General features: G+C 33.8%; 1 protein-coding gene across 2 annotated transcripts in view; it reads right to left on the bottom strand.

The window, feature by feature from the left end:
* Positions 1–1,519: 1,519 nt before the first annotated feature.
* Gpm6a (glycoprotein M6A) overlaps positions 1,520–27,144 on the bottom strand; it is a 231,469-nt gene continuing 205,844 nt past the window's right edge. For both annotated transcript variants that reach the window (XM_041673811.1, XM_041673810.1), the window contains exons 2-7: positions 23,562–23,754; positions 14,600–14,756; positions 10,551–10,704; positions 8,121–8,197; positions 7,469–7,534; positions 1,520–3,613 (exon numbers count right to left, since the gene is read on the bottom strand). In XM_041673811.1, the coding sequence (XP_041529745.1) occupies positions 3,461–3,613; positions 7,469–7,534; positions 8,121–8,197; positions 10,551–10,704; positions 14,600–14,756; positions 23,562–23,754 (800 nt within the window). In that variant the 3' untranslated portion in view covers positions 1,520–3,460. The remainder of the gene's footprint in view (positions 3,614–7,468; positions 7,535–8,120; positions 8,198–10,550; positions 10,705–14,599; positions 14,757–23,561; positions 23,755–27,144) is intronic.

The following is a 27,144-nucleotide window of genomic DNA, read 5'->3' as shown; positions in this document are numbered from 1 at the left end:
GTCCAGTGTATCCACGGTATATATACTACCCATTTGTCCAGTGTATCCACGGTATATATACTACCCATTTGTCCTGTGTAACCACAGTGCACACACTACCCATTTGTCCAGATTATCCACAGTGCACACACTACCCATTTGTCCTGTGTAACCACAGTGCACACACTACCCATTTGTCCAGATTATCCACAGTGCACACACTACCCATTTGTCCTGTGTAACCACAGTGCACACACTACCCATTTGTCCTGTGTATCCACAGTGTATGTACTTACTACCCATTTGTCCAGTGTATCCACTTTGCACACACTACCCATTTGTCCTGTGTATCCACAGTGTATGTACTTACTACCCATTTGTCCAGATTATCCACAGTGTACACACTACCCATTTATATACATACAGACACACATATATATATACGTATATATATACTTACACACATACATATACCAGTGAATCCACAGTATATGTGCTTCAACAGTTTGGCAATTGCTAGAGAAGGGAGAGGGAACCAGAGCCAGAAATAAGAGGCAAAATACAGAGATTATATTTTCTTAATTATTAAATTGCTACAGCTACCTTTCCATTGTTATTTTACTAATTTTTCATTTATACGACATGTATCCAATATCATAGGTATGCATATGCAAAGGTGAAACATAATGTATATAAGGTTCAATATTCTACAATTTCAAATATTCCTGTGGAATCTTATAACCGATTTCCCAGGAGTAAATTGGAAAGACTGTATTATGAAAGTTTTGTTCACATTGATAAATTAAAACAATTTATCTTATTGCTATACTAAAATCAATAAACCCTGAAAGATATAAAATCATAAGTATCATTTAATAGGATTATGGAGGAATGACTTTTCTATTACCTTAAAAATGATTTCTACTTATATAGATATACTTTCAAATATTGCACATGCTCTTCATGGAAGATCTTGGCAGTTTCATCTTGCAATATACAGCAATACAAGAGCAAAGAATGCAATTTTCCACATCTTATAAAATTAATTGGTAACTCTGATATAATTTCTATGTGACTTTGGCCATAAGGAGAAAAATAATGTACATTTAAACCAAAAATTCTAGAAAATGCATTTTTTTTTCCATTTCATTGTTCTCATCTTGATAGTTGGAAGGGAATTAAGAAACTTTTTTTTTTGTATTTGACTTACATTCATCTTTCTTTCTGTTTGTTTCTAAGTCTGTGAAGCCCCTAGGGAAAGCACAAAGAATAGAAATCAGGCAAGAAAACAAACATGAAAATGGGCAAACAACATTTTTCAACACAAAATAGCTATAAAGATCTTATTTGTTGGCCATTTGTCAGTCTTACCGGCAGTGGATGACATTCACACACAAAACTTTTATTGTGTTGAAGTTTCAGATTCCCCTCAACTGAAATTAGACTTTTCCTGAGATAGCAACTTCTGCGTTTGAAAGGACTGCACACACAAGAAGAGGAGGAATCAAGACAAACAAAAAAACACCACAGAAACAAAGAATAAGTACACAAAGTACACAAGAGTATTTATTACATTTTGCAAGCACTTTGTTCTACATTTCAAAATCGCCACCATCCAGCTGTCGGCACATTTATGTACAAAACAGATTACTCGTAATGCCTGCTACAAAGCACTCCGTGAAAATACAAACCCTAAATCCAGAAATGAGAGCCAAAATGTCAACATCGTTACACAAATTTAGGAGACAGTTTTAAAAATCATCACACACTGTAGACACAGAACTGAAACACTATATAATATAGAATTTAAAGAAGCCCATTAATACTTTTGCTGAATATCTTTAATACTGCATATATCAGAAAAAATTGTTGAACCAGTAAGATAATCTAAGTGTTAAAAAGCAAAATACCCCCAAATTAATATTATAGAATGCATAATCATGCCACAGATAACGCTAGCCATACCCCCCTATTTACTACAAGAACTTGTAAAATTACTGATGATGCATGACTAGTAGTTGTACAAAGATTGTTTCACTCAATAAATTTTATTGGGGATGCACTTACACTGAGGGAGGATTTCACAATGGTCAAATCAGTGCACAACACTACCTAGGTTTATACACTGACAAAATGTCTTGTCAGGCTACATCATTATTTTAAATGACACTTTACAGCATTCTTGTAGCATTAGAAAGAATCAGAAGAGAGTCAAGGTTAAAATAAACACCGAATTTGGTCCAGTAACACTGATGGTTTTTCTTTTCAAATTTACTTGATATAGGTACTTCTTATAAATGAATATGAATGAACATTCGGTTAAAATGACTTACTTGAAATAAAGACACAAATATATCACTACACTCCCAAACAATACATTCTATAGTGGCCTCTGACCACCCTTTAGAAAACACTACAGGTAAACCAACATAGATTAGAAGGCTGCAAGCAAAGCTATTATATTAATGAAGTCTTTTCAAATATATCATACACATTTTAAGAAATAGCTTACAGAGGTGCAATCCATTAAAAGTTTTAAGTGGGTAAAACAGGTCTTCAGGGGGATAGTGTGCTTATGTTTAATATATCACCTTCATAAAGGTAATTAATTTTCCACATTAGCATATTAAAAGATCCAATCCAGCCACTGCATAAATCACAAAAAAGATCATTCTCCAACAGTCCACAGGAGTTATTTCCATGATAATTGTTTCTACACTAAACTTTAAAAGGTAAGCCTGGTGTCACAATCTTAGAAAGGCAACTGGCCATGCATTAGCATCACTGTTTCTACATGCTCACAACATAAACATGTGTAATCAGAGAAATACCTTCTAAGTACATCAAGGAAAAAAAAATACAATGTTAACAAAGATAAGAAGCACTTTTTTTTTAAACCTACTCTTATAAATTTAGAAATTGCACCTTAGATTGATGAAAACCTTAACCAGGGCCTATAGCCATGTGGCCACTGATCTCCAGACTTGATTTCCATATTTCAAGAAGAGTCATCGTGATGCCATCTCTGTCTCTTGTTTATAATGTACAATGGTCCCTTTGAAGGCTACCTGTAGTTAAACTAGTTCCCGAAATCAAAACTAAAATGTATAAAAAGCTATTTTCTTTTCAAAACATAAGAAACAATGCAAAAAGAGTTATGTGTGATATGTGGGAGGTGATTAAAAATCAAATATTTGCATTTGACAATGTTAATATCATTGATCTTACAGAACTATTAAATCAGTTTGAGAAATTAAAAAAAAGGCTGAATAGGAGCTTGTAGAAGAGATTTGGTTATTCCAATTTAACAAATTAGGAGACAGAATGCTAAACAGCAAAGAGTTCTGCTGTGGTGATTCATTAGTCACCATACATCTCTTTGATGAGAAGCACTCAGATTTTGCTTTTCACAGGTTGGATGGTTGGATGGCCCTTAATTAAACACCAATGCATTCGAATGATAAGGAACAGAGAAACTCATTTATGTGTATGCATTGAGCCGCTCTTTGGAGCGAGTCGAATGAATGTCATGAAGCTCTTGCTCCTCCTTCGACTTGATGTCTTCATACTTCTGCATCCGGCAGGCATCTTTCACATAGGCCCAGTTGGCAGACAGAACCATAAGGTAGTGGACCTGATGAAGATAATATCATTTACACTCTAGGTCTGTTCACAACAGGATATTGCTGCTGCGATTAAATAAATAACCAAACTATACATCTATACAGGAAAGTTTCACAATTTAAAAATAAACATTTGTGTGATAAGGACACTGTGACTAAAATGTATTTTCTCACTCAGCGAGATATCTCTTACTCCTTTTCAATTTTGAAATAATCCAACTCTGATTATAAATGCTCCTTAATGTTTCCCAGTCTATGCTATCATCATTTACCCAAATCCTAAGATTGCATGCGTTTTATTCATATATCTGTGAAACATACTGTATAATATATAAGCAGAAATACTCCCTTATGTAATTCATATTTTGTATTTATATTGTGCTAAGAAGAATGATCTCAGAAATTCTAAAACGAATTTGTGTATTTAATTATCAAACTAGTTTTTCTTACATTGATTCTAGATTGCCTTAATATGACCTTAGTTACTACAAGATAGAACATATTTTAACATATGGATCTTCTAAATTAATATGTCTCCCCAATAACCAAAAAGGTATTATATAGGAAGGCATTATGTTAAAAAATGAAGCTCATAAGCTAAGCCTGGAGGTATTGGCTATATTGACACCTACTCAGTGTGCTACAGATGGAAGATTGCAGTTTTAATAAATACCTGGATAAAAGTTCAAAGTCAGCTTGTGAACTTTACTTAGACCCTCCCCTCATCTAGTTTAGGGGTCAAGTGCTTGCATAGCATTCACAAGTTTCTAGATTCCAGTCTTTATGTGCAAAATTAAAGGTGTCAACATGAAAACTTTTGGTAGATGAGTTAATAACTAAGTTGTACTTTCTTCAGGATTAAAAGTGTAGAAAATGTTTTTATTACACATTTAGAAAACAAAATACTAAGTAACTTATTGCTCAACCACAAATATTTTCAAAGAAAAATAGGCTACCACTTTGGGAGGGATGGGTGTTATGATTTGAATGAGAATGACCCCATATGTTCCTATATCTGAATGCCTGGTCTGGTACTAGTTCAACTACTTGGGAGGGATTAAGAGGTGTGGACTTGTTTGAGGGGGTATGTCACTAGGAATGAGCTCTGAGGTTTCAAAAGCCCTTACCATTCCTATTTAGTTTTGTCTGTCTCTCTGTCACTGTCTCTGTCTCTCTCTCTCCCTCTCTGTGTCTATGCATCAGACACTAAGCTCTTAGCTACTGCCCCAATGCCTGCTGCTATACTCCTTTCCACGGTAGTCACAGACACCAACTTTCTGGAATGGTGAGCCAACCCCAATTAAATGCCTTCTTTTATAAGTTACCTTGGTCATGGTGTTTTGTCATTTCAATAGAAAAGTAACTGGGATAGGGGGCATGGGAGGTGTTTGAAAGAGGGTAACTGGGAGGGAGTAGAGGGAGAAAAGTGTAGGGGTAGTTAATGAAATTCTATTTCAATTAAAAATTATTTAAAAATCACAAGACATGAGACCAACTGATATTAGAAAGTAAAAGGATACATATACTTAAAAAACTATTCTAAATACTAACTATTATAGTGTATTAGGTGTTTATATTATAACAAAATATTAATTAATTAATTAATTAATTGTAATGTTAATGATCAACCCAAGGTCTTACACATGCTAGGCAAGTACTCTATCACTGAACTATATCAACAGCTCATGTTCCTAATTTTTGTGACAAGAAAATTTAGAAAAAAGCATAATTTGTTTTGTCATTTTTAGAATATTCTATTTTTTTTGAATATTCTATTTTTTGAATTTTTACATTTTGTCAAACATAAGCTGTAAGCCTCTTGAGAGAAGGGACTGTGAATAATATTCCTGCATGTGATGGTATAGATCTTATGTTATAAAAGCTTAAGAAGCTTAAGAATTTTCAGTGTGTGTAGATCAACAAAAGCTTCCAAGTTCTCAGATTTATGTGAAATTTTGATAGTGTAATTCACCATAAAATGATAGTAAGTCTGATAAAAGAAGAAAATTCTGTTACTTAACTAACACTTTGATTATATTTAGACACAATCCAGGACCAACCACAAAGATTTAAAAATTGCAATATGTTCAATCTAAAAGTTTAACTTGTGGTAGCACGTAGAATGGCCCAGGGTTTATGAAGAATATGGGAGAGATATTTTATGTCAAAGGACACAAAAATGACTGGAGAGGAAGCAGAACAGATCTGTTCTCTGGCGTGGTGAATATGGTTAATGATTGTGTTTTGTATCCTGGAAGAATCACAGAGTGATAGAAAGTATATTTGTCCTTTTACCACAAAAAGCAAATGAGATAATATACATGTTCATTAGCTTTAATTTAGGATTTCTAAAACCATTAATGAAATAATATATATTGAGTTTCTATCAACTTCTAAAAGTAAATAAGTTACATGAAACAAAATCAAGGCCTATTTAGAATAACTGACAAATACATAACTTTATGTGTTCAAAACCTCCTTCTTCATTATGTGAGAAAATATTATCCATAAGTTACTAAACTATTATTTTATTTTATTTATATTATTTTACTGCTTGCATGTAACTTATTAAATTAAACATATATGAGTAAAATAATGAAAAGAAATTCAGGACCATTTAGTTCTGAAGCGAGGAAGAGTGTTAACCCTAATGTCATGCTGTTACTATCCTTCCCTGGTTTCAGGTGGTAAGATTATCTCAGGACGATTCTGGCATGTGGTCCTTCTTAGCGTTGTTACAAAATAATTGAGTAGAGAAACTGCTGATTTTAACATTAATCCTATAACCCTGCCTTAAAATTATGGAAGATATCATCAATATTTTAATAGAATATAAATCATCTTAATTTTCTCATCTATTTTGTGGAAAAGATAATAGCTATATGGCAAATACAGAACAAGATTGTATCAAAAACTTTTGCTACAAATATTGAATGGGCTTGTGTCTGTCCATAAACTATTAAAGTACTTTAAATGGAGGAAAATTTAAATATATGTTCTTAGTTTCAGAAATAGTAGTGGTAGTTATGTTAATCCTGCTTCCTATGACCTGAACTATTACCAAAGTGAAGAAGTCATAAATACTGTTGACAATCATTTATGGTAGCCCAGAATCTTAGAATAATACTAGCCAGAGAGAATTAATCTTAAAAGAATTTAGCAGGGAGGTAGTGGCACAGGCCTTTAATCCCAGCACTAGGGAGGCAGAGGCAGGTGGATCTCTGTGAGTCTGAGGCCAGCCTGGTCTACAAGATAGGCTCCAAAGCTACAGACAAGCCCTGTCTCCAAAAAAATATTTTTACACATTTTTTTTTACATTCTCTCTATTCAAAATAATATTTATAAGTATAGTGAGATGGCTCAGTGACTAAAAGAGATTGCTGTCAAGCCTGATGACTCAAGTTCAAATCCCGTGATCCCTATGGTAGAAAAAGAGAAAATATTTCCCCAAATTGTCCTCTGATCTTCACACTGACCTCACTGTCTCACATTGTTCCAGCCCCTAAATAAATCAGAACATATACTCAAAAACTCTCCTTCTTTTCAAAAATGCGATTGAATTTTATTTTATGAGTATGAGTGTCTTTGCTACATGCATGTGTACCACAAGGAATGACTGATGCTTATGGTGGCCATAAAAAGGTGTCAGATCCCCAGCTGTAAGCTACCATGTGGGTGTTAGGAATTGAATTCAGTTGCTCTAGCAACCAGTGCTCTTAACCACTGACCCATATCCCCAGACTCCTTTTTTTATTATACTGATTATAACATCTTATAAGGAAAATGTTTGAGAAGCAAATTTAGTTCAAGCAAATAGCATTGCAATTCAAGTTGTTAAGTCAATCATTAAGCTGTGAGGGGCTTACCATAGCAATAACCGCTGCTCCAGCTCCAGCAAGTGCCACGATAAACAAGTGGAAGGTCATATTCAGCTGCAAAACAAACAAAGCAAAAACCGAACAGAACAAAACAGAACATCACACACATACACACACACACACACACACACACACACACAATGAAAAAACAAGGTGAGTCAGTTACATAGAGAAGAGAAATTGGGACTGGCACTATCATATAAAGATGACTTAGTATATCATTAATAAGTAGGAACTCTTGACAAGTAATGCATTTTATCAATAGAAACATTAAAATATCCTTTCTCTTTCAAATCACTTAAATCATTATAACTGAACTATTTTACTAATATTCATCATAAAGATGAGACTGTCATTGAAAATGATGGATTTTACAATATGGATTAAGTAATGTATATTACAATATATCTTTATAATTTTCAACCTCTATTGAAATGAGTTTCTATAACAGCTCAAACATTTATAATAACTGTATTTAAATATACAAAATAGTTTTTATACTTGTTGTTTAGTAACCTATAAAACAGTAACAACCTATAAAACAAACTGAGACAGGAAAAAATAAATATATTTAATTAGAATATATTCTTTAAGTAAAAAACTGTATGCTAAAATTTTGACAAAATTTTAAAATACTCACCTCAGTAGATTCACACATCCTCATGAAATTTTCAGAGACAGTACAAATTTTCTTTTCCTCTCCAATTGTCACAATCCCTACAGTATGTAGAAAATTATAGGTTAACATTAAATGTTTCAAAGATCCTCAAGAGAAAATCTTTGACTGTAAAACAGTTATTTCTCAGATTTTATTTCTATCATTACTGCACCCAGGCTTATGAATATGAGATATAAAATTAACTCAGCAATTTAAAATACTTTTCATGAGGACTCAAATCTATCCCCTAGATTATTCAGATTTTATTGTAGCTAGTTCATTGTTTTGGTTAATTAATGTGAAGCATCACAACTATTTGAGTGATTATGCCCCCAGATTGTACTAAGTCAAGATTAAATTTGTTCAGCTTGACCAAGGCTTTTGTTAATTCAAAGACATATTGCTCAGAAGAGAGTCCCTTCTTATGATAATATCACACACAGTGCTATTAGCAAGCAGCAATTAAAAGAACTTGCTGTTTCACTCATGCTGACACTTGCCTGTTGATTCATATGCCAACTACCCAGAGGAAATTTCAAATGCACATATTTCTAGACTGTAACACACACCTTTAGCACAGAATCTATGAAATTTAGGTCTGGAATATTGCTGCAAACAAATAGGAAAAGACATTAATAATAAAGTGCTTGCCTTGAAAGCACAATAATTTGAGTTTGATCCCCAGGGTCCATATTAGATTCAGTTCAATCCCTATCAAAATTCCAACACAAATCTTCACAGACCTCAAAAGAACAATACTCAACTTCATGTGGAAAAACAAAAACAAGCACACACATAGACACAGACACAGACACACACACACACACACACACACATACAAAAAAAAAAAACCCAGGATAGACAAAACAATCCTGTACAATAAAGGAACTTCTGGAGGCATCCCAATCCCTGACTTCAAACTCTACTGTAGAGCTATAGTAATGAAAACAGCTTGATATTGGCATAAAAACAGGACCAATGGCTGCACCCTATTAATGTCTATACTATCCCCACAGAACCATCACATATTCTCCAGAAAAACATTCCTACTGTGCTGAGGTGTTATGAATCTTCAGTAGAGGATATTACTTTGAGTGTTCACAAAATGAATTAGATTTTTAAAAAAATTATACTCATTTTATGTTCATGAGTGTTTTGTCTACATGTATAGTGCCCTTGGAGTTCAGAAGAGGTTATTAGATCCCTTGTTACTGGGGTTAGGGATGGCTGTGGGTCAATTTTGCTGTCTATGGAGAAAAATGAAAACATTGTCGACTATATATACTTGTGGAAATTCAACATTTAAACATTCAAAAATCTTAGAATGGTATATAAATGATTATCCTAATACTCTTAACATTTGAAGTCTGGGTATTTGAGAAATAGAAAATGAATTACACAAAAGAAAAATCTTGCTGGAAAATTTCATTTTGACAAAGGGTATTACATAAAAGATTTATGATGTGCATTAAAAAGTACTTTTCTTTCATGTGTATAATTGTTTTTTTCTACATGGATGTATTTGCAATATGTGTTTGCAATGCACACAGAAGTAAGGAAAGACATCATATTTCCTGGAAGTAGACTTACAGGAAGTTATTAGTCAATATGTGTATGCAGGAAATTGAACCTGGGTTCACTGGAAGAACAGCTAGTACTCTTAACTACAGACTGACCCTTCTTTCCAGCTTTCTATGAAAATTTTAATTTCTTTTTAAATTATTTATTTTGCATGTACTAACACACTAAATGTAAATTATATTATAAAACATTAAAACATAAACAAATATATAACATAAATAATTATCCCACATATGTATGAATAATAATTATTTCTACATGAGGGGTAAGCCTTAAATAAGAAATAATAAGACCTAGGGCATAGTATGTGGTAGGACATTTGTCTAAAACATGCATAAAGTTTTAGGATTCAGTCTTTAATAAGTCAAAAAAAAAAACCAAGTCGAGTTTTGTTTCCCTCCTGTTCCTTCTCTTTTTTCTTCTCTAACATCCTGTAACTTCATCATTTTTAATGCTAGCTTTTCTTTTCTTACCTTAGAAGACAAAGCAATATGTTATCCTTGGTGATCTTCATACTAGATATTTATCTCAATATTTACCATGGGTCAATGAAATTAGAACACCAATATCAGATCAAACGTGAAAATGACTGCTAAGATTAGGAAAATAAACCAGTTTTGACCTGCTAATTCCAGGAAATGCATTTTGACAGAATATTCCAAAATGAATGTTATATTTATAATGATAACAATTACCCCTCAGTCTTGAATTCCTATCTATTTAAATTTACAGAATGCCTGAAAGTGGATTGTTAGATAAATTTATCTCTGAGGTAACAAAAACGAGTCTCAAAGTACAAAACTACTTTTTTGAGACTCACTATCTACCTACCAAACTGACGAAGGTCCAAGCACAGGTTTGCTCCCTCTACTAGTGTGGTATTTCGGCAGATGGTCCACAGGTTGAAATACATGTACACAGGCAGTGAGGTGAAAGCAGTGACTCCAAGCCAGGCCAGCATGAAGAGGTATGTCAGCATGATAAACTGCAACAGAGAAAACAGACAAAGTGAAAATCTGTAAGCTACCAACAAACAGTTATGCTTTTCATCTTCAAAGCAAATAACCCCTGCTTAGAACCATGGTGCATAAATGCTCAAAAGAATGGTGTTAGGAATTATACTAGAATATGAGACTTTGAGAATTTATCTCACAAATTTTACATGAGAACTTATATGTAAAAAGACTTAAGATCTTTAATATCAACTAACTCTTTCTCCTTTGATTAAAGGAATAGAATATTCTAACATGGGATTCCACTCTGTACGTTATGAATACCATTGGTTAATAAAGAAACTGTCTTGGGCCTTCACATAAAATAGAGGCAGGCAGGGAAAACTAAACTGAAGCTGAGAGAAAGAAGAAAAAGTGGGGTAGAAGCCATGGAGCTGCTACCATAGATAGACATGCTGGAACCTTGCCTCATGGTAAAATATAAAATAATGGAGATGGGTTAATTCTAGATGTAAGATCTAGATAGCAATACACTTAAGTAACTAGCAAAGCAGTGATTTAATTAATACAGTTTCTATGTGGTTATTTTGGGGCTGAGCAGCTGGGAACCAACAAGTGGCCCCCCTCCAACAAATTGGTGCTCCAACATTGTTGACTAAATCCATGTAAAACCTGACAAAGCTTAAAAAGAAATCCTAGAGACAAAAGAACAGCATTAATCATGGTTTGATAGCAGCATTTTCTTGGGTGGGCACTATTTCTTAGAAACAAGCAGAGGCATGGCTCCTTTAAGAGAAGTTTGCCTGCTTCAGCTGTAGCAGAAAAAAAGTTATGACTTTTTGAAATGGCCGCTTTCGGGAAGGGCTGCTAGCATGAACTCTGACTCTTTTAGGAGTCTGAGCATTTAAATGGTGTTTGTAAGCAGTCTGTAACAAACTACTTAAGGGCTCGGCATAAACCAGCTGTATACTTAGAACTGGGATGATGTGTGTGGCTCAGAGGCAATGAATGGACCTCCTCTGCCATGTTGAACTGGGCGGGGCAAGCAGGAAGTGCCATGTTTGTTCTAGCAATGCCAAAGCTTAGGATTTTAAGAAGTACTTAGCATTTTAGAATGCAGTCTTGGTCAGAAAATGATTATAAAAACACAACAAAGTCAAATTCAGATGGAAAAACCTCTAAATGGGTTATAGTATAGGATAAGAGTATGTAGGCTTGGGGGAGAGAAGAAAAGAATTCAGAGAGTTATAAAAAGTAAAAAAAATGAAACAAAGTCTTTAAAGAGACAGAGGACAGACAGTCATAGATTAAAAGGAGTAAAGAAAATTTAGCCACATAAAAATGGGAAATTCATAGAGTCTGGATTATGTATATTATTGTGTTTTCTTTGAATTTTTGACTGCAAATGAGCTAAGTACAGAGGAACATTTTATTGTACAGACTGTCAAACTAAACTAAAGGTATCTTGATTTTAAAATATGGGTCTAAGGATATGTTGCTTTGGAAAAGAGGTACTTTTTTTGTTTCCACAGAGGATGAGAACCTGTGGATTCATTCCATGCTAGTGTGCTTTAATGGACTGAGACCCCCTGAAAGGTTGGCTTGAACACTTCTCAAAAAATTACTTTGCCCAATAAAAAGCAGAAAGCAGTTTGAAGAGAACGATGCCCATACTCCCAAATATTGTTTTTAAACGTTTACTTATATTTAAAGAGTGGTATGCTATAGAGATATCCATTGGTATGGATCTTGCTTTTTGAATACAAATTTAAAGTCCAATTTTTTATATATATATTTCTGCTCTTGATTAAGGTATTGTGTTCGTACAGCTCATTTAAAAATGTAATGTATAATTAAAAATAGGTTAATAGATAATTATCTATAATAGCCAAGCTTGTAGTCATGTTAGTTAAATTTACTAGATGTATCGGGATGTATTTCATATGGATACAAACTCTTCACATTCTTCAAATTTTTCAAAGATGACAGAATATGGCATTTAAAATGTTTTAAGAACTTAGAAATTTTATAGCAGAAGAAATATAATACCGGATGACGAGAGAACCAGAATTTTTCTGTTTTCTCCTGATTCAATACTGTCATAATTGTCAGGAAACAGGCCTACAAGATCAACTGGAGTGACAGTTGCCATCACTACTTCTTGGGCCCTGGAGTTGGTTCTTTTCACATGATAGTTACTGGCCTCACTCTAGAATGTGCTGAAGATCACAATTTCTGCTTCTCTCAGTTCTGATCAAGCCTGGATGCCAGACCAGGTGCTACAGGAGTGAGCAGGCAGATCTTTGTGGGCTGCCTACCTGCTGCAAAGCTATTGAAGCTTCTTGTGCCAACCTTCTGGTGTGTTAGGCATGACTGATGACACAGTTGCTACTATTGTAGAAAAATAGTGTGGCTCATGATTTCAATTTAAAAATAGGTATTCTAGATTCTTTTTAAGGCACTGAATGACAGCAGATAATTATCTGTATATAGATGTGAATTTTCTCTGTGATTATTCTTAATGTGTGATGAGTTTACAATTCTGAATGAAATATCATATTTGATTTCAACTGTGCTGCCACGGGGACATTCTGTGCCATTAGAAATCAGCTTATAGACCCCATTCTCTTGCCCTTTCACTTCTTTAACATGGACTCAGAACTTCAAAGATGATCTTGATTTTTGTCAAATAAGTCTACACTGACTCAGAGAAGAGAAATGACTTTCTAAGTCTCACCAAGACACTATCATGAGTTATCTGAATAATAGAGAAGCTCAGCATTAACTGAATTTATTATACATTACTTCCAAACTAGAAATTAAATTAAGGTCAGAAACTTGCCTTTTGTAGAATAATTTTCTAAATGTTACCAAGAACGGAATATGCATACTTCTTAGATCAGTCTAAAATCTTCATGTATATTACTTCTGAATATGAAATTTGATATTACCAATCTAAGGAATTTAGGTGGAAATCCCTTTTTTACAGCCCTGAAGTCATATTATTAAAATTACAGCTTTCCTTACAAACGTCTATATCGCATGGTAGGAATTGCAATGTTTCCCCTAGACAGAAATATATGTCCACAACTCATCATAAATTGGTTATAAGTTGTTTGTTATAAAGCCTTGCTTTTAACATGTATGTTTATTTTTCCTGTGAGACTGAAGTAATTAATTATTCCCTGTTACTTATCACTATCATGTTATGACTTATTTTGCGGCAATTAAACACATGGTCTTATATGTCATGACAAAATAGAAAGGCCAGTCAAGGATGGTGCTTCCTTGATTCATTTTGGAAAAACTAATCTGCATAAAACATGACACACCACTTTCAACTATATCACATTTGAGTTTTTACTACTGTCATGCATGCTTTGTATTTAATTAATTCTATGTTATGAATATTGATCTGCTTTATTACTAAACACCCCATCACTAAATATTGAAGACCAACAGTAATGAGTTTATAAAAACAGAAATTTTATGAAATAGTTGTCCTCAAATATATAGCTTAACAAAAAAAAATTTAGAGGTATAGACAGAAACTTCCATGCATATATATATATATATATATATATATATATATATATATACACACATATATGCATTGCCTATAGATTAGGGGAAGGATTGTCTATTATTTTGTATGGTAACCCAAGGGTCTTCAAAATAAATAACAATAAATGTTTCCTCGTGCACAAATAAAATTAGTTGCAGTGCATACAATTTGAGAATTTAAAATTGCTATTTCACAACAAATGCTACTAATTTAGAAATTTTATTTGAAGTTGTATGAAGAAAATAACTGAAGAAAATGTTACTACATTAAAGAATGCTTCAGCTATCTACAGGTGAGTACAAACATCTGTGTGCTGTGGAAATCAACCCACATTTCATACTGCGTGCAGAGAAATTACATACCCAGGCGCTCACACATCTGCCACAGGTGGTGATTTTGAAGTCCCCATAGAGATCCTTGATGGCCCCAGTTGTAAAGAAACCTTCCACCATCAGTAAAATGCCATAGACAAAGAAAGCAGCCGCAATGCCATAGATCACATACTTAAAGATGTCAATCCTGGAGACAAAAAAATGAACGAAAACACACATTCATTTCAATGCCTTTTTGTAATTTGATTTCAAAAATTGAACCTCATGTGTTCATGGATCTTTGGAAATGAAAGCAGAAGATGTGTATAAAATCAAGCATCCAAAACCTCTGCATGGATCCAGGAGGAGTTATTGGCAGTTGATGCCTATTGGGAGAGGGAAAGTCACTTTTCTTCAGGGACATGATCCTTGAGAGGTAGGCCAGGCTCCAGTATATGGTTTCACACCCATGTACATGTAGGCAGCATTAAATGTACTCAGTAAATATTAAATTAAAGAACAGAGAGTGAGAGTATATGAAATTCAAGGGAAAAAAGTAGAGAAAATGGGAGAGAGAAAGGAAGGATGTACTGAATTGAATCCCAACACTATAGTAAATGAAATACTGGATAATAAAACTTAAATAAAATAATTTTGGTATTCATAGTGATAGGTGGATTACAAAACATTTGTGTTTTATATGTCTAATGTTTATATATAAATTCTGCTCTGCCATTTTTAATATTTATCAACAAGGGATCTGAGTATTTTATATATGTAGACTTTGTCCTCTTCCTCTAAAGTCTCTCTTATTCTCGGATCACATTGATAATCAATTATGTAAATATTTAAGAGTTTTCTCAAAGTAATTTGATAAGTGGGGTAATCATACTAATGAAAAACATATCAAATTAATATTACCCTCTGACCTAGCTCGTTTCAATCAAAATTCTTCTTTTTGTTTCTATGAGACAGACTATGTTGTATATCTAATCTAATCAGTGTTCTGTTGTATGTAGCTTTTTTCACTTAATGTAAAACGTTTGTAATCATTCACATCTTAACACATGTGAGGATTTCTTTTCTAATGGTCAACAGTAGTTCATTATGTATACATTATATTTTCTTTACCTACATATCCATCTTTGGAATTCAAGTTGTTTTAACATGCTGGACAGTAAAAGTTAATGCAATAAACTTGGTTGTTCAGGTATTTCCTCAAGATTCCTATTTCAATCCATTGGAATAAATGCTCAAATTAATGCTGGAAGATAAATAGGGAGGCATGTTTAGAGGCATATTTCTATGTTAATGTAACTTTCAATTGTTCCATTCTTTGGCTGAAGCTAAAGTCTTATCAGGAAAAACAAACTAAGTTTATCCTAAGATACTCCTTTGTTGTAGGTTTAATACAAATAGAAATGTGCTGAATTTTCCTGTAAATTATCTTTCCTTACTGAACTGAGTTTAAATTGAGCATACTCAGTAATGTGTATCTTGAATTTAACATGCTTAAGAATCTACCCCCTCAGAAAGAACTTTCTTATATATAAGAAAATACTTTTACCTATAATTCATATTTCATATAATTTTCATATTTATAATTTCTAATACATATTTATATTATATGAAATATATTTATATTCATATGTAAATATATTGTGTATCACATATATTTTCAGGTAATATATATAATGTATTGCATTATTATATATTTTTTTAGTTGAAAAAATCATAGGCGAGAACATTGATATGAAGATAAATCTCATGCCCTCTTTATCTGCTGCATGTAATAAATATTTATTTGTTCTTGTATCTTACCTGGGTTGTTTTGGATTTGCATTCACCAAGATATGAACTCATTACTGTCAATTACAGAATGATAATTTATAATATTATACTTCTCAGATATTTTAACTCCATGTAAATCCTTTCAGATTTCTCAATGTTTTTTTATACAACTTTCTAACCAACAGCGCATTTTTATAGAGTAATGTGAAAAAAGAAAAACAAAATTATCAGTGTTCATCCTCTCAATTTATTAAATAAATTTTAATCAAATTCCTTTGAAAATTTTCTCCTTAACCAAAGCGTCATAGCTACAGAAAATGAACATATTTTCAGTGGTCTTCATATTTTCAGTGGTCTTTAAAATTATGTCACAAGATCCCCTGAGCAAATTGGAAGCATGGGGACCAAGGGAGAGTGTTGAAGGGAAGGAAGAGCCAGGGAGGGAAGCAGAGAAAAATGTATAGCTCAATAAAATCAATAAAAAACAAAAAACTTAAAACTAAAATTATGGCCATAAAAAATTATGTCATATTATATAATATGGAGACCCATTTCCCCAATTCCCTACTTTTAACAATGGTATAAAAAATAATCTCTACATCCTACTTCACAGAAAACAATGAGATTTTGAAGAATGTGGTTAATGATCTCCAGATAGAAATATTCTTGTGGAGAAAACTGGCGAGTTCAACGCAATTGTCCTAATCTTTAAAATTAAAGATGTAAGAGTGTCACTATAAAATTCAGAGAGAGATTTCAGGATGCCACATGGCTGGCTTTGAAGATGGAAAGAGAAAGGAGCCAAGAATGCAGGTGGCTTTTGTAGGATGGAACAACTCCAAAGATTCCAGATGGAACATAATTTTGCCAACCTCTTAATTTCAGCCCCTTGCAATAAACCTAGTAAGACCTGGTTCAGATTTTGACCTCTGAAACTGTGAAGTAATCAATTTCTTAGTTTTAAGAAAAAATAGTTTTTAATTTAGTAAAAAGTCTTTAAGAATTAGAAGCCTGAAAAAAATGCTTAGTAAAAAATGCACACCATTCAACGGTTATTTCTGAACTCATCAAGTCAATAAGATTTTGTAGCACAAGTTTTAACTGTGATTTAAAGTATGTTCTGATATCCAAGACTAATCAGAAATCTCCATCAACTCTAACTAGCTTACTCTTGAAGCATTATTGTAAGTGGAAGCTGAAAATGTTTGGGTTAACTATCTATACTGTAGATGAGTAGAAAGAGTTTATAGGCTGCCATGGTGTCTAAGCCTTAGTTAGTCATCCTTTGCTATCTTGTTTCCTTACTTTAAACATTAAGATGCTATTAAGTGCTTTGTATTTCTTTAATTTCCAAAGAATAAATGTGAACAATAAAAATCTTAGGCATTATAAATTCATAATGTTACTTTGAATAAAATTAGTCTATCTCAGGTTACTGTTTTTTGTTTTTAAAATATTAAATAGTTCATAATCTGGTAAATTAATTTTTGATACATTAATGTAAAGTCAGTTATATAAATTTAAAAATAAATTCTATTCTGTCTGAAAATCAATGTTATCAGATCCTGAGTATTTATTATTACTGTTTAAAATTCAACAACCATTAAGAAATAAATTACATAGGAAACTTTATTTAGGAGTAAAGCTAGCATGTGATCAAACCTCAGAATATTTATTCAAGATGCCAAATCATTTAATTAATTGTCTTGGTCACCTTTTGATGTATGATTTCAACCACGCTCTACATTTCATTTTCTGTATGATTGTGTTGTGCAGTGGTAAATACTTATCTGCCTCTTGTTTGCTTTGTCAAATAATGATTTAGAATCACAGCAATACCATACTGTCAAAACTTTTTCTCAGTTAAGAGATTCTGAATCACAAATTGGAGGAGCTACTCTTCCTCACTCCACAAGCCATTTCCTGAGTGAGGGAGCCCAAGTGGTTTTGGTAACATGTAGATGTTTTTGAAATGGGGCTAATGGGAGAAGTGGATTAAATTATAAGCATTACAAGTTCGGAGCCAACATAAGAGCTGGATTTTAGGAACCAAATTGACATATCAATGGCTAAAAAGAGCTTCTGAGAAACCAGTGGGTAATGATAGACAGAGATGCTGAAAATTCTACCAATAGATTTAAAACTATTAGAAATTCGTCCTCTTCTTTCTTTGAAGGATCTACCACATTGACTGGACCATGACAAAACTGCTTATCATTAACTGAGAAGTTAGGATGTAGAATATACCAATGGCATTATTCATGATTACATGCCTGAAACACAATGCAGAAGAAAGAAACCAACTGCAGACTTATCTGTGAAAAGTAAAATTTCATGCCTAGAAGGCAACTAGTAAAACACAATGGTAATGTTTCACAGCTACATAATTGGTCTTTAGTCTTAAAGACTTAGATTTAGTCTTTAGTCCGGATTTTGTTTAGAAACTTGCATGTATTTAGGGAGTTGGGAGAGAAATAAGGGAGAAAAGGAGGAAAATGTAGAGGGAAGAAAGAAGATGGGAAGGAGAGCAGTAATGGAAAATGATGTAGTAGGGTCTTCTATCTATCTGTTGCTTTCATTGGTTAATTAATAACAAAAACTGCTTGGCCTGATAGGTCAGAACATAGATAGGTGGGAAAGACAGAACAGAATTGTAGGAGGAAGAAAGCAGAGTCAGGCAGATGCCATGATTCTGCTGCTTGAGACAGATGGATGCTCGTTAGACTCATCCTGGTAAGCCACAGTCAAGTGGCGATACAGATTAATAGAAATGGCTTAATCAAGATGTGAGAATTAGCCAGTAAGAGGCTAGAACTAATGGGCCAGGCAGTGTTAAAATGAATACAGTTTGGTGTGGGTGTTTTGGGAGTAATCTAGTGCAGGAACCGGGCAGGAAAAGAGAGGGGGGAGGAGGGAGGGAGGGAGGGAAAGAGAGAGAGAGAGAGAGAGAGAGAGAGAGAGAGAGAGAGAATAAATGAATATAAGGATAAAGAAGAGAGCAACTCCTTGGATCCTGAGGAACACAGGTGGAAATTATTCAGAAATCTTTTTACCTTTATCTTTTAGCTTACTTTCTAATTAAACAGGCTTCTTTTCCCTTTTAAGTAGGAGACAATATATGGATAAAATAAGAATTTGTAAATCACTAAAATTGGACACATGCTTTCTCTATGATAATTCTTCTACACATTCTTTTCAAAGAAAATATTTATAAGCAATACAAATCATGTATACACCTCACATTTGCTCCCCAGTGCCTTATAGTTCTTATTCTGCATTCTGTATCTCCTTTACTATTCCCGTTCCTTGGAAGGCAGCCCTGGTGAGGGTGATCTTCACAACCTTACAATCTTTACATAATTTATGAATTTATTAGTTCTTTTTCACCACACTAAGGGTTTGATAGTACAAACATCCTCTTTTTTGTTTCAAGGAGTGGGATTTAATCCACTTGGAAGCTCCATGAGGCCGACAAAATGAATTTAAATGATTTTGAACTATGAGAAGGGAAATAATTTGAACCCCCATCAATATACTATTCTTCCTACTACAAACATACTTTATTGCTCATTCATTTAATTTCTCATATAGCAGAATATATGTGAAATTATAAAAATATATAATCTAAAGTTTTTTTCTAAATTCCCGTTTCAAAACTCCCACAGATATTATCCCCAGAGCTTCTGCAGAGATCTGTGGAATTTGCAAGTTTCTTGTCTAAACATCAAGCATGTAACTTTATAATTTCTAATATACATAGTCATTTATTAGACTTATGGCTCCTTACAATCTTCATGTGCTATAACTGAATAAAGCAGTTTGAATGCAGACTAAATATAGAGAAGCTGTGGATTCAAGGACATCTGTGGTAGCTTAAAATAATGAACAGTGAGAACATATTTTGTCCAGCTATGCTAAGATATAGCTGAAAAGAAAATGTCAGTTTTATCACATTAAAATATATCCATGAAATCATCTTACTAAAACTCTCCGGAACTAACTAGCAATAACCCAGTTGGATTTTTTTCTTTTCTTTTCTCCTCTTTTCTTTTCTTTTCTTTTCTTTTCTTTTCTTTTCTTTTCTCTTCTTTTATTTTCTTCTTTAATTTCTCCAAGACAGGGTCTTACTATGTAGCTCTGGCTGTCCTGAAACTCACTAAGTAGACCAGGTTGTCCTGGAATTCATAGAAATCAGTACTTCTGTTTCCTGAGTCCTGGAATTAAGGCATGATCCCTCATAGACCAGTGGGATTTTGAAATTATGTTCCATAGGATGAGTATGAGTAATAAATAAAAGAGATTCTGGAAATTAATTAATTATTAGGTAATTGACTTTATTTTGGTTTCTCTCTTGGCTTTCCTACATGATAGACTTTAATCTGTAAGACAAATAAACCCTTTCCTTCCCCAAGTTGCTGGTAGTTACGGTGTTTGTTATGGCAACTTAAAGTGAACTGGACCGGAAAGAGGCCAATTCCAAAACAAAATCCAGTTTGACATCTTTTTGAAAATGTGCTTAGAATCTGAGGACCCTTTCCCTAAAGCTGAACTGATTTAAGATGTTTTGTTTTAAAACAGCTGGATTGAGCCTGGTGGTGGTGGTACATGCCTTTAACACCAGTATTCTAGAGGCAGAAGCAGGCAGATCTTTGTCAGTTTGAAGCCGGCCTGATCTACAGAGTGAGTTCCTGCAGCACAGGCAAACCCTTTGAATTGAATGAAATACAGAGAAAAGAAGAAAAGCATTTGAAAGGTTTAATTAATGACATCCCTACATCTCTCCAAAATGCCGCTTCTATACCCAAAGATTTGGTAAGCGCCTTGTAAGATTGTCAGTTCTTTTGATTAGTGATATGTCAGTGATAGGGCAAGCTGACCACGGCATCTGAAATCATATGAGCTTTAGTTGTCTCATTGTGAGCTTTGTTTATTTCCTTCTGCTTCTTCTTCCTATTCCATCCCTTTCTAGGAACACAATCAGGTTTAATCTACTTTTGGAACCCATATGAAGCCTTCCTTGGCAGTCAACGTGATTTTTTTTTTCTAAATGGAAATAGGTTCTCCTGGAAACTTAAATCTAAAGTGCTGATAGCTATCAAGTTTTGGTTTTATGTGCTTGCTACTTTTTAACTCTATGGCAATAAGTTATGGAAATGCATACTTATTATCCACTTAAATGCACAGTGATTTGTGCATTTAATATTAATATTATAATATGAAACTGACAAATTTTAATCTGTTAATATGCATTCATTTGCAAGTTTTGGGGGACATTGATACTTCAGACTTAAAAACTGTAGTTTTTAATTATTTTCTACTTCTTTCAGGTACTATGGAATCGGACCTCATATATATTAGATGATGCCATCATGCATGCAATATAAGCATTACAGTATTCAACCACTGAGCTCTACTCCAGTCTATTTGTGCTTTCAATGTTGAGAGAGACTTATGCTAGTTTTCCTGGGCTGGCATTGAACTTACTCTGCAGCCCAGGTGGGATTTAAATGTGCTCTTCTCTCTGCCCCAGCAACATGAGTAGATGCACCACATGTGCAGACATCTCACGGCTTCAGCAATAACCTCGTCTTCTAGTTGATGTTGGTGGAAGGGCTATAGGCTTCATTTATATTCTTTCAGTTCTCACTACTTAGAAGTTATCAGTGTTTAAAATCTTCAAATATTTCAGATAAACATAAAAGCTAAATATCTTTTCCTTAAAATTTCTGCTCTTTCCTGTTTTCGAAGAACATAACCTTTGCCTCTGAGAGTAGAGAATTGTGGTTTCATTATGTAACAGCAATGTGCAACCCCATTTTCGTCTTTTTCACAGAGAATGATTAACTTTAATTAATCAAAAGATGCAACTTATTACAATGATTGCTGAAAACAATGGTTTTTAGATTATGGAGAATAAAGAAATTTAGCCATATTATATGCTGTTTTTTGAGACAGAGTCTTTTATATAACCCTGGAACTTGGTATGTAAACCAAGTTGGTCTGGAACTCACAAAGATCAGTCTGCTTTTGCTTTTCAAGTGCTGGGATTAAAGGTGTGTGATACCACACTTGGCCCATAATGTTGCATACATTTGATTTTGTAGTTGTAAGATCATTTTCTTCTACTAAAAAGTTTCTAAGGGCACCAAGATCATAGGAACAAGCTTGGATCAATCCAAATTGCACTTGATTATTTATCTGGAAGGATCTGAGTAAAAAGCAATGGTTTCATAGCTAACTAGATAACCATTAAGATTTGAAAGTATTAACAATCTGATCCCAGAAAATGTGGATAAAAAGAAAAAACAACTGAGTATTTTAGAAAGACAAAAATTAAAAAAGAAAATTTCAAACACATAAAGCCAAGAAGCATGAAATACATGAAAGTAAACGCAAGTAATTTTAAAGCTAAAAACGTGAGTGGTTTTAGGGGCAGAGAGTTCATATTTTAAATAAAAATTTCATAATAAATATGGTATTTATGTCTATGATTATGAAATAGCCCAACAGATGGCAAGAATTAACAACTTATTGTAAATTAATACTAACTACTTATTCTCTATAAGTTTAATAAAAGATTGATGTCAGGACTAAAAACTTTCACTTCCAGACTGCTAAAATTATATTTACAAAAATATTATTTCTACATCATCAAGATTTTATAATCCTAGTAGTTTATGTTTTAGGGGATCAAAAATGTAATTGACATTTTCAGAGAAAAACTTTTTAATATGTAATTTCTGTCTTACAAAAGCCTCTAACAATATTTTCTAAAGTACCTTACTTTCTAAGGAAGGTAATATATGCATGGTTGAGTTAAAATTGTGAAGCATCTGATTCTCCTAAGAATTTTTTGAATTTTCTAGGATTAACATCAAAGTCTAGATGGGTGCTTGCCTCTGTCATCTGTCTTTTCACCATTTTGGGGGGGAGTCTATGCCCACATTTGAAGAGCAAGGCAAAAATTCCCTGCTTTTTGGTAATTTAATTCAAGTCAGAGTCTAGGGTAAACCTCTGTTAATTTGGCCTCATATTCTATGCAAAGTGCCTTGGATTGGTTGACAGATCAATGCTTTTCAGAACCATGTTTGTCTCATGAATTATTTTTCATTCATCATCACTTTACTCAGATAGACACATCTTAATTTAGAAAAAAAGAAAGAGGAATGCAATGCAGAAAACATAAGCTCTCTACAAAATGTGGACATAAAGGCTGACTCACATGGTGAAAACATCCAGGGTGTCTCCAGCAGTCCGTGCCATCTCAAAGTAGGTCTGCAGAATGTTGACGGTTCCAGAAAGGGCTTCATGACCGCAGCCACAGAACAGGGCAACGCCCGCATACAGCAGGATGGTGGCGATCAGAGAAGCATAGGGAATGCCTCCCAGGCATTTGATACAGCACTCAAAGCACCCTATAGGAAAGCAACAGAAGAAAAGGCGAAAATTCAGGTTAATTATTCATCTTAGTGAAAAAATATTTCTATGACCTCGACAGTATAAGAAGTAGTGTTGGCATTGTTACATGATCCTGGGTCAATCACTTTAAATCAAGTCCTTGAGGGAGCTCGAAAGAGTAAAGATGAGGTCCATTCTTACAACCATACTCACAGCCATATGGATGCTTACAGAGCTATGATTACACCCTTTACTTCTATCTTAACTGAAGCCCTTCTTTTCTAACCAGACTTTCACTGTAAACCAGTACACAACAGGCATAGCATTCTGCCTTGAGGTCATTTGTCTCATATTTCACTTTTTATTTTACTTAAGTAATATCTATTTCTTTGAACAATTTGTATTTTTTCAGATAATTATTTCAAACTGAAGCGTTCAGTTGTAAACCTAACTAGCTAAATTTTGATCTACAGATTCTGAAAATAGAGAAAAATAAAATCAGACAGTATTTGAATCTACAAATATATTTTCCTATGAGGCACTGTATAAAGAACACACATATATGAACTCAGAATTCATCTTTAATTTCCTTAAATATTTGGAATGTATTCATATACTGTCTGATTTTCTTTCTTTTCTATTTTCAGAAAACATGAACACAGTAAAAAATAAATTCATCCATTTTCCTGCAAAATTCAAGATGTCGTTATTTTTTTCTGCTGTGTAGTACTCCATTGTGTAAATGTACCACATTTTCCTTATCCACTCTTCTGTTGAGAAGCATTTAAGTTGTTTCCAGATTCTGGCTATGACAAACAATGCTTCCATGAACATAGTTGAGCACATGTCCTTGTGGCACGATTGAGCATCCTTTGGATGTATACCAAAAGTGGTATTACTGGGTCTTAAGGAAGGTTGTTTCCTAATTTTCTGAGAAATCGCCATACTGGCATCCAAAGGGGCTGTACTAGCTTGTATTCCCACTAGCAATAGAGAAGTGTTCCTTTTTTATTTTGAGTGACGTAACCCAGACACAGAAAGACAATTATCACATGTATTCACTCATAAGTGGTTTTTAAACATAAAGCAAAGAAAACCAGCCCACAAATCACAATCCCAAAGAACCTAGACAACAATGAAGACCTTAAGAGAGACATACATAGATCTAATCTACATGGGAAGTAAAAAAAAAAAAAAAGGCAAAATCTCCTGAGTAAATTGGGAGCATGGGGACTTTGGGGGAGGGTTGAATGGGAAGGGAGAGTCAGAGAGGGGAGCAGAGAAAAATGTAGAGCTCAATAAAAACCAATAAAAAACAAACAGAAAACAGGCAGATTCATCCTTTTGATATTATCTTGCAAAAATGGTGAAAATAAACACACAGTCCCATACTGTTCTTGTAATGATTAAATGAGCCAATATGTAAAACAATACCTGTGAGATATAAATGTTCAGTGCTTGCTTCATACGTATAAGCTGTTATTGTTTGACTTGATTCATTTGCATTGATATTTTGCTTCTGACAAAAAGAACTTGCCTGTTGGTCAGGGGGTGGAACTATGAACTAATTAACCATAGAGGCCAGTACTTGGAAGGATGAAGCAGAAAGATCATGAGTTCAATGCCACCCTGGATTGAATCAATCTAAAAAAGAAGCAGAGCCCTGAAGTGGTATTTTAAGCCTTTAATCCCAGCACTAGGGAGGTGGAGACAGGAAGATAAGGTGAGTGAAGGCAGGATCTCAGTGCACTCTGTCTGAAAATTTGTAGAGACAGGATCTTGCCAAATTCGGTTTGAGGTAAGAAGTCTCTCTAGTGGCTGTGGCTTTCTTCCCTGATTTTTCTGCATTCATCCTTGATATCTGACTCAGAGTTTTGATTAATAAGATTAATTAGGATTGTGTTACAGCTGATACTATTATTATTCTTTCATATGGTTGTCAAAAACTCTTCGACCATAACAAGCGCTTTTAGTTTTTGAACTTCATCACTGATGCCTCATTTGAAAGAGAGTTTTGAGCATTTAATCTGATATATCACAAAACAAATTTGCTTATGCTTAAATGCAATGCCAACCTTTTCCTGGTAAATTCCATATATGTTCAATTAAATTAACTAGAAGGTTTGAAGTGGTTATGTTGGTAGTGAGAAGTATTGGTGAGACACTATGTGCCAAGCCCTCCTCAGACTTGGTATTTGAAGCTTAGCAAGGCTCCGAGATGATCTCATATGTTCAGCTTTACACCTGCCCTGCCACACATATCTCCAGTCCTGAGATTTACCATCACTCCATTTGAAAATTCTAAGCTCAATACCATTTGAATAAGAAATCTCTTTACATTATTGATTATGCTTCCCTTTTCTCCAGAAATAAGTAATAAGTAAGAATTTAAGTGGATTGTGATTATTCTAATTAAGTCAGTCACAGCAAAAGCTAAGCATGCTTTACGTAGAAGGCATTTAAAGGTTGAACATCTCTAATTTGGTGTGCTTGAGGTTAGAAGTGCTTTGGATTTAACAGGCTGGTTTTTTTTTTTAACTTTGGGATATCAGCATATAAACAATTAGCTTGAGGATGAAATTGATTTCCCAACATAAAATAAATTTGCATATATGTACTTTATGTACTTTGCCTTAAGGTAATTATATAATATTTTAATAGGTCTTCATTCTAATTATGTCCCTTCATAGAGGTTAATTGTGGGACTTTATACTGCAGCACCATATCATGGCTGAAAAATTTACATACTTGGGTATGTTTTGGCTTTCAAATTGCATTAGTTTTTGGTTACAGATCCTTAGTCTTTAGGAATCTATATCTAAATTTATATGCAATAACATATAAAACATGAAATTTAAAAGTTGCTGTATGAATTGACTTTATATTTGGATAATGAACTAGTCTGTTATTTTGATATTGCTCATTAAACAGGTCTTGAGAATTACAGCCTATATCAACTCCCTCAGAAGATTAATTAGGAGCCTGAGTACCTCGCCAGTTTTTTTTTTTTTTTTTGCTCTTTCTTTAATAGCAAAATCATTTTCTGAACTTTTCATACACACACATACACGCACACAATGTGGGGAAGAGGAAAAGGTTAGAACAGCTTGAAACTTCATATAGTAGAAAAAAAATTCACCAACAGATGGCTGAGACCAGTGTGTGTAGTATGTGAATGTCATGGAGTCCAGTTTTGGGCAGAGACTAACAGGGTGGCAGAAAAAAAATTAAAATACATTATTTTGATATTCTATCATTCCCAACTCACTTATTATTTGAAATTAATGGGGGGAACAAATTACAATGACATTAAAAAGCAAGGATTCAAACTGGTTGGCAGTGGCGCATGCATTTAATCCCAGCACTTGGGAGACAGAAGCAGGCAGATTTCTGTGAGTTCAAGGCCA

This window comes from Microtus oregoni, unplaced genomic scaffold (genome assembly GCF_018167655.1).
Source record: "Microtus oregoni isolate MIOR12 unplaced genomic scaffold, Mior012 000024F_ref0000369, whole genome shotgun sequence".
NCBI classification, from domain to species: Eukaryota; Metazoa; Chordata; class Mammalia; order Rodentia; family Cricetidae; genus Microtus; species Microtus oregoni.
The sequence above is the reverse complement of the archived record's forward strand: the minus strand, read 5'-3'. Positions and strand labels throughout refer to the sequence as shown.